The sequence below is a fragment of the Nyctereutes procyonoides genome, unplaced genomic scaffold, assembly GCF_905146905.1.
Source record: "Nyctereutes procyonoides isolate TBG_1078 unplaced genomic scaffold, NYPRO_anot_genome, whole genome shotgun sequence".
NCBI lineage: Eukaryota > Metazoa > Chordata > Mammalia > Carnivora > Canidae > Nyctereutes > Nyctereutes procyonoides.
This window is the reverse complement of record NW_026575051.1, coordinates 11470130-11481899: the sequence shown is the minus strand read 5'-3', so window position 1 is coordinate 11481899 and position 11770 is coordinate 11470130. Positions and strand designations below refer to the sequence as shown.

The window sequence follows — 11770 nt, the reverse complement described above, 5'->3', positions numbered from 1 at the left end:
CTTTAGGAAACAAATCAAAAAAATCTTGTTAGTGCCTGGCTCTGCGTTCATGCTCAGTGAATATTTGTTAAGTGAATAATGACCCTTAATTGATTAATAAGGTGTAAGTTTGGAATTAACATCCAGGCTCTTGGCATTGTACATGATCCTGTTACCCTGGGATCCTGGCCCTGTTTATTTCTGCAAGTCTGTACAAAGCTTTACATCAGGCCCAGCACCCCACCTTCCTGGCTTCCTGGGCTCCTCGCCCTGACCTCTCCCAGAGGCTGGGTGAGGGTGAGAAATGGGGGGTGGGAGTGGGGGTGTCTTCCCATGCCCGGCTACGGGAGGAGACAGAAGTAGGACAGTGTCCTCCCTAAGCGCGGCATCACTCTGCAGTTCCTAGAGTCTCACCCTCCGGAAGCCCTCTTCCTCAAGGGAGATTTCCCAGATGGCTTTTTCAAAATCTGCCAAATTTCCTCCTCCCAGGGCAGACATGAATTCAAATATTTCATGTGTGTCATTTAAGTTCTCCTTTAATTAGTCTCAGTTCCCTGGTCCTCAAATGTCCCAGTACCTGTGGACCACCACCCTCCTCCCTCAGAAGCCCTCAATTGGAGGCGGGAGACAGAGCCCAGCCCCAGAAACTTCCAACTGCAGGAGGAGGCAGGTCACAGACAAATACTGCAAGGCTTAAGGAAGGAATACAGGGTGGCTCACGAGCACCAGGCCCAAGCTCGGTGGGTAGAGAGCCTCCCCTCCTCCCAGCCTGGGCTCCGGGGCTCCGGGCCGGCGGGGCTGCGGTGCGCCCCCAACTGCGGCCAGTGCAGGCGGCAGGGGCTGAGGGCGCGCCCGCGGGCGGAGGCTGCGGGAGACAGCGGTGCACCTGCCGGCCCACTGGGGCGCGGGGAGCCCGGGGTCCCCCCCGCGCGGAGGGCAGGCCGCGGAGGCGGCTGCAGGTCAGGAGCACGTCCAACAGTAGCAGCTTGAAGAGCAGTAGGCGCAGCGCCCCAAGCCGCAGCGTCTGGCCCCGAGTCCCTGCGGAGAGAGACTGATGAGCGGTTAGGGGCCTGGAGAAGGTTCTCCCAGGAGGAGGGGTCTTGTCCTCCCGCCTCCCCCTCCCCGCCATTCCTCCTCCCTGCCACCATCCCCGAAGCCCCGGGAAGTCCTCCCTGGCGTCTAGCCTCAGCTCTAACCGTTAATAATAACACACACCTTCCTAGTCTTCATTTTATTTTATTCCCCCCAAACCAGGGCGATGTAGGTCAAGCAGGGATTAGCATCTGACGCAGAGGAGAGTAACCAGCCCCAAGTTCTTTGGGTGGTGAGGAAGCAGAACCCGACTCAGGACTTTCTTTGTCTGGTGGGTGTTGGGACTGTCTACCACTCAGTCTCCGCAGGCTCTGATGCTGAGACCACCCATCTGGGCTGCCCCAGGAAAGCTTCATGGGGCCTTCTGTTAGCTGCCACCTACACTTTTCAGCTGGTGTCCAGAAATTAGTTTGGGGTGGGAGGATCCACTACCATTTCCCCATGGGGAGACTGAAGCACAGGCTTGCCAGTGCCCCAACCCAGCAAGGCAGCCTCTTCAGGGAACACCCACCAACACCCAGCCACCAACCCAACCCTACCCCCACCCCCCCTCCCAAAGAGTGGGACTATCAGGCTAGACCCAAACAGGGCTCAAGATCCTGGTCCCCAGTACTCACCCGTGAGACGCTCCCAGAGGCAAGTCCTGGCTGAGGAAGCCCCTCCTGGCCACCAAGGAGAAGAGAAAAAGTCTTTTGGGATGGGCTCTGCCCTCCACCCAAGCTCTGTGCCCCAGCCCTGACATACAGCAGCTGTTCATGGCAAGTTGCATAAGTGGACAAATGAACCAGCAGCAGGAAACCTGAGCCCATTTGCTACAATTTCTCTCAGGGACTCAGATCTTTCTTCCTCCCCACTGTCCACTGTTCTGTGCCCCAGGGAGGCTGAGGTGCCTCAGCACTTTTAGACGAGGGCTTGATTTTCTTAGCAGCCTTCCTTGAAAGGCAGGGCATCTGTTCAACAAACATTCCCATTTGGAAGATGACAAAACTACCATAATCCAAAAAGAGGAGGTAATTCATCTAGTAATAATCAGAGTTGGCTTTGGACATGTCCCTTAACATCTCTGTGCCTGTAAAATTGGGGAAATGGTATGACCTACTTTATGAATGTACAGTGCTTAGAACAGTGCCTGGCACAGAGTAAACAATAAGAAGATAGCATTTTGTTATTTGATTATTGTTTGGTTCTTCTAGGTAGGGTGTCATACATGGAGTGATAGAGAAAATAACCTAAGGTACATAAACATAGATATCAACCCTAGGTAATAGGAGGAGGTATTTTTACCTCTTGGAAGTCATGCATCAGAGCCTGGATTTGAAGTCTGGATATTTGAAGGAGTTGCAAATCCAGGACTTTGGGCCCCGAGGCCACCCTGCTCTGAGCCTGCCCATCACCTCATTCAGATGGTTGGCATCCCCTCCATGCCCCCATGAGAGCCTACCCCTGTCTCCCACCGTATCCTGTTTCCAGAGCATGTGGGAGGGGCAGGGAGCATCCAGAGGGGCCCAGGCTCCATCCCCACCTGACAGCTGTAGGGGCTGTGTGCTCTGGCTCTGGTCTCCAGCCTCAGGCCCAGTGTGGCAGACCAAGTTTTCCCAGGCTGCCAGCTCCTCGGAGGGCAGAGAGAGCTGAGCCAAGCTAGTCCAGGTGCCGTCAGCCTCTGGGGAAGGGCCGTAGGTGAAGGCATCCAGTGAGCTGCCATTGCCAGCTGAAAACCAGATGGGGCTCTCAAGACCAGGGGGTGCAACATCGAGGACCAGACAGATCACCAGCGTCTGCTGCTTCCCGTCCACCAGCAGCGTGATTGGTGGGGCCAGAGAAGGGAAGGGTGTGCCGCCCACACCTGGAAGAGAGCATGCACCTGTGGGGGGCTAGGTCTGTCTGGGACAGCGTCTCATAATAGTCTTTCTGTCTAGGTTTGCTTCCAGCATCCATCTATCTATCCTTCCACCCACTCATCCATCCCTCTCTCCTTGTATTTGCCCATTGATCCATCTACCCTTCCCCCATCAACCATCTTTCCTACATCTGTTCTTTTTACCTTCCATCTGTATGTCTGTCCATGCTTCCATGCATCCATCCTTCCCTTACTTATCTATTATATCTGAACCTATCTGTGTCAGGAACTGGGGATAAAATACTGATGAAGACATTGCCCCACCCTCAAGGAACTCAGTCCCATGGGAAAGATCACAAACGCATAAACAAATTCTTATAATACCTTGTTGTGCCAGCCTCAGGAGGGTGGTTACCGCTGGGGAGGAAGGGAAGGAAATAAGATCTGGAATGAGATCAAAGAGGGCTTCGAATGTATCTGTAACTTTTTGTTTCTTCTTTCTGATGCAAATATGGCACAATTTAAACCATTTGTTAATCTGAGTGGAATATCCATAGGGGTTTATTACATTGTTAGTTCTTTTCTGTAAGGTCTGTAGTAGTTTTTTTTTTTTTTAAGATTTTATTTTTGGGGCACCTGGGTGGTTCAGTTGTTTAAGTGTCTGCCTTCAGCTCTCAGGTCATGATCCCAGCCCCAGTTGGCAACGGGCTCCCTTCTCAGTGGGGAGTCTGCTTCTCCCTCTCTCTCTGCTGCTCCCCTACTTGTGCTGTTTCTCTCTCTCTGTCAAATAAATAAATAAATAAATAAATAAATAAATAAATAAATAAAATCTTTAAAAAAACATTTTTTTAAGAAAGTAATCTCTACACTCAGTGTGGGGCTCCAGTTCACAACCTGGAGACCAAGAGTCCCATGCTGTACTAACTAGGCCAGCCAGACACCCCTAAAGTATTTTAAAAAGAGCTTTGTTCAGATATAACTTATATACTATACAATTCACTCATTTCAAGTATATGTCTGTATTATTTAATAGCTTAAAAATGTTATTATTTTAAATATTTTATTTATTTGAGAGAGAGCATGGAGCAGGAGGGAGAGAGAGAAGCAGACTCCCCACTGATCAAGGAGCCCAATGTGGGGCTTGATCCGAGGGCCTGGGGATCATGACCTGAGCAGAAGGCAGATGCCCAACAGACTAAGCCACCCAGGTGCCCCTCATAGTTAAAAAATAAAAAATCATATGGGTACCACAAACATCTGTCCTGTATTTTCCAGAATAGTCCTGATTTTCCACAGGCTTATTCTTTTCAGTAAAGATGACAAAATATATAATGACCAAAATGTTACTCTTGAATAGTTGGGGTTTTTTTTTTATGTTTTTAATTTATTTTTTTAAATTTTCTAAAATTTTATTTATTTTACTTTTTTAAAAAAGATTTATTTATTTATTCATCAGAGACAGAGAGAGAGAGAGACAGAGAGAGAGAGAGAGAGAGAGGCAGAGACATAGGCAGAGGGAGAAGCAGACTCCCCTCAGGGAGCCCAATGTTGGACTCATCCTGGATCCTGGGATCACGCCCCAAGCCAAAGGCAGATGCCCAACCGCTGAGCCACCCAGGTGTCCCTATTTTTTACATTTTTTAAAAATTTAAATTCAGTTGCCAACATATAGTATAACACTCAGTGCTTATCCCATCAAGTGTCCTCCTCAGTGCTTGTCACCTAGTTACCCCATCCTAGTTGGATATTTTTTAAATAATAATAAAATCTCAAAGATTAAAACCCACAGACAGGGTTGCCCTGGTGGCATAGGTGGTTAAGTGTCCTACTCAGTTTCAGCTCAGGTCATGAGATCGAGCCCCAGAATGGCTCTGCGCTGATCCTGGAATTCACCTGAGATTCTCTCTCCTTCTCCCTCTGACCCTCCCCCCATTCTTTCAAATAAATAAACAAAATATTAAAAAAAGAAAATCCATAGTTAAACCTTGAGTTAAATGCAGCCAGGTTAAAGAAATACCCCAAGGGGACACCTGGGTGACTCAGTGGGTTAAGCATCTGCCTTCTGCTCAGGTCATGATCCCAGGGTCCTGGGGTCCAGTCCCCACATCAGGCTCCCTGCTTAGCGGGAGTTTGCTTCTCTCTCTCCCTCTGCCTGCCACTCTCCCTGCTTGTGCTCTCTCTCTCTCAAATAAATAAATAAAATTAAAAAGAAAAGAAATACCCCAGGGTGCAGGAAAGGACACCAGAGAATATTGTGGGGAGGTCAGAGTTGGGGGGTGGTGCTCAGGAAGGTTTCTTAAAGGTCAAAGAACAGACCTAAAAGCATGTGGATGGTAAGTACCCAACTCAGGATTTGAACTCAGGTCTCTTTGACCCTCATTCCCACAGAACACCCCACTTGGAAGGATGACTAAGAGTTTGCTACAATGACACAATGGATCAAGCCTGGGACATGGCCTCAAACAGAGTTGGTTTGACTCCTGACTTGTCTGCTCACTTTACTGATTCTCAATTGCTACGTCAATATAATGAGGTTAATGACACCAGCCCAGTAAAATTGTTGTGAAGACTAAATATCATGAATGTCAAACACCTTGGCAGAAAAGTTTAGTATTATCATCTTTTTTTAAAAAAAGATTTTATTTATTTATTCATGGGAGATGCAGAAAGAGAAGGGCAGAGACACAGGTAGAGAGAGAAGCAGGCTCCATGCAGGGAGCCAGATGTGTGAGACTCGATCCCAGGACTCCAGGATCATGCCCTGAGCCAAAAGCAGACGCTCAACCACTGAGCCACCCAGGCGTCCCTAGTATTATTATCAATAGTAATATTAATAAGATATGGGAAACAAAGGAACTCGAGAAAGCTGAGAGTGAGCTCCAGGACCCTCGACCTCCTGAGCCTCTTCAGTTGTACAGATAGTTACTCCCCAGGTTGAGGTTAGCATATACCTCCTCCATGAAGCTGCCCAGGATTGCTCCTCCTCACCCTGGCTGCTTCCTTCTCAGAGCTCAGACCTCCTGCCATGGGCTTTCTTTGTTCCACATGGATATGATTTATCTCCCTAGCAAGGGAGAGCTTGTGGAAATGCTGGGGGCCAGCTTTATTTTTATTTATTTTTAAAGATTTGTTTGACAGAGCACAAGCAGAGGGAGTGGCAGGAAGAGGGAGAAGCAGGCTCCCCACTGAGCAGAGAGCCTAAAGGAAAGCTCCATCCTAGGATCATGACCTGAGCCAAAGGCAGATGCTGAACTGAGCCAACCACATGCCCCTGGGGGCCAGCTTTAGATCAAGAAGATGACCTTTCCCCACCACATACATGCAAACATGCACATGCTTCTCGATTAAGCTGGAATTCTTTCCTTTAAACACAAGTCCTGGGCAGCCCGGGTGGCTCAGCGGTTTGGCACCTGCCTTTGGCCTGGGGCGTGATCCCGGTAGACCTGGGATAGAGTCCTACGTCGGGCTCCCTGCATGGAACCTGCTTCTCTCTCTCTCTCTCTCTCTCTCTCTCTCCACGTCCCAGCCCTGGCTACCCCATCTCCACCCTCCCTGGATGCCTGGTGAGTTTGCTCTGGATTCTCTGCACCTCCAAAATGTGACTGCCACACTGCAGACTCCAGGGAGCAAGACTCAAGGCCCCCGAGTGAGATAGCTGGAAGGCAGAACACAGTGGGGAAGGGAATGGTGGGTTTATGGTAAGACCCTCCTCTCCAGGGCCCCCAAACAGCCCTGTCATGCCTTCTCGTATCCCACCCCATGAGGACCGGAGCTAGGGAGCAGGCTCAGGCAAGCTAATGGGGCACCGAGAGGGATGCCGGGAGGGGACTCACCCGTGGGCAGGGCTGGACACCCGAGGGCCGGGAGAAGCAGCAGCAGCCAAGTCCTGGCCATGGCCCTCCTGAGAGGAGGCAGGACCCAGCTGCAGACCTGAGCTGTGGGCTGTGAGAGGAGGCACCCGCAAGACTGCCTCCCAGGCCGCAGGCCCAGATGCTCCTCAGCTGCTCGGCCACCAAGTGGTTTCCTCCTGGTGAGGAGCCTCCCCCACCTGCACCCGGGCCCCCTAAGCCCAGTCCTCTCCCAGGGGCCAGTGAAGCCAAGGTGCCACTCCCACCCCTTACTCCCTCCTATCTGAAGAGCACTTTGCGGTCTGCAAAACCTTTTCCCAGTCACTGGCTCTGGCATCTACGGGATGCAGAGCCCCAGGCAGTATTTAAGGATTTACATTCAGCCTGTCCTTCCACCACCCAGCTGCTGTGAGCTCCATTTCACAGGTGAAGCCACTGAGGCTGAGAGAGATTGAGTGACCTGCTCCAGGCCGCACAGCGGCAGGGGTGGAGAGTCGGGGGCGGGGCGGTCAGGGCTTGACCTATTTCCTGATGGGGGGCCTTACTGTAGCCAAGAAGCCCAACATGCTTCTTTCCATGTTGTTACAGCACCTCACCCACCCACCCGCACACACCCACATTTAAAAATAGAATTTATTTATTTTTTAAATTTTATTTATTTATTCATGAGAGACACAGAGGCAGAGACACAGGCAGAGGGAGAAGCAGGCTCCACGCAGGGAGCTTGACGCGGGACTCTATCCTGCGTCTCCAGGATCACGCCCTGGGCTGAAGGCGGCTAAACCGCTGAGCCACCTGGGCGGCCCAAAAAATAGAATTTATTTCTTAGAGCAGTTTCAGGTTTACATCAAAATTTAGGGGATGTTTCGGAGATTTCCCATGTATTCCCTTCCCCTTTCCTTGAACCCATTTTATTTTTTATTTTCAAAAGATTTTATTTATTTACAAGACACAGGCTCCCTGTGGGGGGTCCAATCCGGAACTGGATCCTAGGACCCTGGGATCATGACCTGAGCTGAAGGCAAATGCTTAACCGCTGAGTCACCCAGGTGTCCCTGACTCCCTTTTAAAAATAAAATCTTGGGCAGCCCGGGTGGCTCAGCGGTTTAGCGCCGCCTTCCGCCCAGGGTGTGGTCCTGGAGACCCGGATCGAGTCCCACGCTGGGCTCCCTGCACGGAGCCTGCTTCTGTCTCTGCCTCTCTCTCTGTCTCTGTGTTTCTCCTGAATAAATAAATTAAAAATAAAAATAAACGCTTTAAAAAAAAAAAGGATGCGTGGGTGGCTCAGTGGTTGAGCGTCTGCATTTGGCCCAGGTCATGATCCTGGAGTCCTGGGATTTCCCTGCATGGAGCCTGCTTCTCTCCCTCTGCCTATGTCTCTGCTTCTCTATCTCTGTGTCTCTCATGAATAAATTGTTTATTTATTTATTTTTATTTATTTATTTATTTTTTATTTACGATAGTCATACAGAGAGAGAGAGAGAGGCAGAGACACAGGCAGAGGGAGAAGCAGGCTCCATGCACCGGGAGCCCGACGTGGGATTCGATCCCAGGTCTCCAGGATCACGCCCTGGGCCAAAGGCAGGCGCCAAACCGCTGCGCCACCCAGGGATCCCCTCATGAATAAATTTTTTAAAAAGTCTTTAAAAAAAACCCTGAATTATTTGTTTAAAAAAATAACATCTTAAAAAAATACATACATACATACATACATACATACATATATACATACTCTTTAGGGGCATCTGGCTGGCTCAGTTTGTAGACCATGAGATCCTGATCCTGGGGTATAAGTTCAAGCCCCATATTGGGTGTAGAGATTACTTAAAATGAACTCTTAGAAAAGAAACAAACAAACAAAAAAACGCTCCAAAACCAACGTCTTTATAAATGCCACTTTCAGTGACACTAAAACTAAATTTTAGTTTAGTTAGCTAAATGGCTGTCATTTTGACCCTGAAACTTCACATCTAGGTATATGCCCTAATGAAATGAGACAAAGATTTATGCACAAAAATGTTCTTTGAAGTATTATATTCCAAAAGCAAGAGAAACAATGCTGGGGGAAGGACTAAAGGAATTCATATTTAACTATATTAGTGAATCTTATGAAGCACCTTTTAAAATCATGTTTTCAGGGGCACCTGGGTGGCTTAGGCAGGTTAAGCACCTGCCTTTGGCTCAGGTCATGATCATGGGGTCCTGGGATGGAGCCCTTTGGGCTCCCTGCTCAGTGGGGAGCCTGCTTCTCCCTCTAGCTCTGCCCCTCCCCCTCCCCCTCCCTCTCCCTCTGCTCTTGCTCTGTCTCTCGTTTTCTCTCTCAAATAAATAAAATCTTTAAAATCATGTTTTCAGAGAATGTTTAATGACATGGGATATAGGACAGTTTGGTTCAGAGTGGGGACTGTAAAGCCAGAACACCTGGCTTTCCATTCATCATTCAGTAGTTGTGTGATTTTCTCCCAAATCATTTACTTCCCTAATCCTGACTTTCCTCATCTGTACAATGGGAGTAATAATACTTCAAAGGAATCCTGTGATATTTAGACAAGATAATCCGTGAGAGGCTTAGTGCCAATCTTTTACATAAGAAGTAAGTCAGGGATCCCTGGGTGGCGCAGCGGTTTGGCGCCTGCCTTTGGCCCAGGGCGCGATCCTGGAGACCTGGGATCAAGTCCCACGTCGGGCTCCCGGTGCATGGAGCTTGCTTCTCCCTCTGCTTGTGTCTCTGCCTCTCTCTCTCTGTGTGTGACTATCATAAAAAAATTATAAAAAAAAAGTAAGTCAATGTTCTTTTTCTCTCTATATATATGAATATACATGTGTATATATATATATATTCTGTTACATACAACAGAGTTCAAATAAACAGGACACAAATCTTGTTTTGTTTTTTTTTAAAGACTTTATTTATTTATTCATGAGAGACATAGAGAGAGAGGCAGAGACACAGGCAGAGGGGGAAGCCGGTGTGGGGCTCGATCCTGGGCAGGATCAGGCCCTCGGCTAAAGGCGTCGCTAAACCTCTAAGCCACCAGGGCTGCCCCCAAATCTTGTTTTTTTTTTTATTATTATTTATTTATTTATGATAGTCACAGAGAGAGAGAGAGAGGCAGAGGGAGAAGCAGGCTCCATGCACCGGGAGCCCGACGTGGGATTCGATCCCGGGTCTCCAGGATCGCACCCTGGGCCAAAGGCAGGCGCCAAACCGCTGCGCCACCCAGAGATCCCCTAAATCTTGTTTTAAAAATGATTTTATTTAATACGCCTGGGTGGCTCAGCGGTTGAGCATCTGCCTTCAGCTTGGGGCATGATCCTGGGATCTGGGATCAAGTCCCACGATCAAGTCCCACATCGAGATCCCTGCGGGGGCCCTGCTTCTCCCTCTGTCGGTATCTCTGCCTCTCTCTCTCTCTTTGTGTCTCTCATGAATAAATAAATAATTAAATCTTTAAAAAAATGATTTTATTTATTTGACATAGAGAGTGCACACGTAGAGCAAGAGGGAGAGCCACCCCGGTGCCTGAAAGCAGACCAAATATTAAGGGTTTTTTTTTGTTTTGTTTTGTTTTGTTTTTAATTTGAGAGACAGCAGGAGCAGAGTGGAGGGACAGAGGGAGAGAGAGAAACAGGTACCCCTTGGGTCAGGGAGCCCGATGTGGAGCTCCATCCCAGCATCTCAGGATCATAACCAGGCCAAAGGCAGACGCTTAACTGACTGAGCCATCGGGTGCCCCCCACCTTTTTTTTTCATTTGTGGTAAAGTACACTTAATATAAACTTTACCATCCGAACCATTTTTAAGTGTACAGCTTGGTGGTAGTAAGTGCATTCACATTGTTGTGTGAACATCACCACCATCCATCTCTAGAATTATTTTCATCTTGCAAAACTGAAACTCTGTCCCCATTAGACACTAACTCTCCATTCTGTCTCCACCCCCCAGCCTGTGGCAACCACCATTCTGTTTGCTGTCTTTATGAGAGAAACATACAGAATTTGTCTTTTTGTGCCTAGTTTATTTCACTTAGCATAATGTCATCAATTATGTTGTGGTGTTAGAATTTCTGTCCTTTTTAGAGTTGAATATTCCATTGTATGTATATACTACATTTTGCTTTTTTTTTTAACATTCTTAGTTTATTAATCCTCTCATGAAAAATCTTGCACAATCACCACAGATAAAGCCACTGCAGAATCTTTACTCCTTCTGTTGTCCAATCTCCAGCTCACTTTTTTGCCAGCACCAATATTGGCTTTTGCAGTCCCCCTGACTTTCTTCATTCTGTTTTTGCATTCCTTGTGCTGTTTTCCTGACATCTTTTTTTTCTCATATAGGCCGTGTCTTGCAAGTCTATGTTTGGGTTCATTTTTCTTTGTGTAATCCAAGGAATCATAAATCATGCCAAAGCCAGTTGTCTTGCCACCACCAGAATGGGTTCTGAATCTAAATACAAATATGACATCTGGTGTGGTCTTGTACATTTTGGCTAGTTTTTCCCGAATTTCTGTCTTAGGTACTGTTGCCTTCCCAGGGTGAAGAACATCAATGACCATCTGTTTCCACTGAAGTAGTCAGTTGGTCATGAACTTCCTGGTGGATAGTTACTGTGTCATTCATGATGGCAGCCGAGCTTCAAGCAGCTGGGGAGGAAAAGAGACCCCTCATTTTGCTTCTTAGCCAGTATCTCTCAATGGACATTTCTCAATGTTTGCTTCCATGTTTTAGTATTATTGATAAGGCTGTTATGAACATGGGTGTATAAATATTTCTTCAAGACCCTGCTTCAATTATTTTTGTATATGTATCCAGAAGTAGAATTGCTAGATCATATGGTAACTGTTTTCAATTTTTTTTAAAGATTTAATCTATTTATTCGTGAGAGACACACAGAGAGAAGCAGAGAGAGACAGAGGCAGAGGGAGAAGTAGGCGCTTCACAGGGAGCCAGATGCGGGACTCCATCCCTGGACCCAGGATCACACCTTGAGCTGAAGGCAGATGCTTAACTGCT

At 47.9% G+C, this 11770-nt stretch overlaps 1 protein-coding gene and 1 pseudogene across 1 annotated transcript; both read right to left on the bottom strand.

Moving 5' to 3' along the window:
• Positions 1 to 589: 589 nt before the first annotated feature.
• Positions 590 to 6802, bottom strand: PTCRA (pre T cell antigen receptor alpha). Its single transcript, XM_055330403.1, has 6 exons — positions 6742 to 6802; positions 3293 to 3325; positions 2594 to 2914; positions 1689 to 1733; positions 700 to 1017; positions 590 to 633 (listed from the first exon to the last, which is right to left on the bottom strand). Exons 1-6 carry the CDS (start codon positions 6800 to 6802, stop codon positions 590 to 592), a joined length of 822 nt encoding a protein of 273 aa, XP_055186378.1.
• Positions 6803 to 10904: 4102 nt separating this feature from the next.
• LOC129512904 (40S ribosomal protein S24-like) lies at positions 10905 to 11377 on the bottom strand (annotated as a pseudogene).
• Positions 11378 to 11770: the final 393 nt, after the last annotated feature.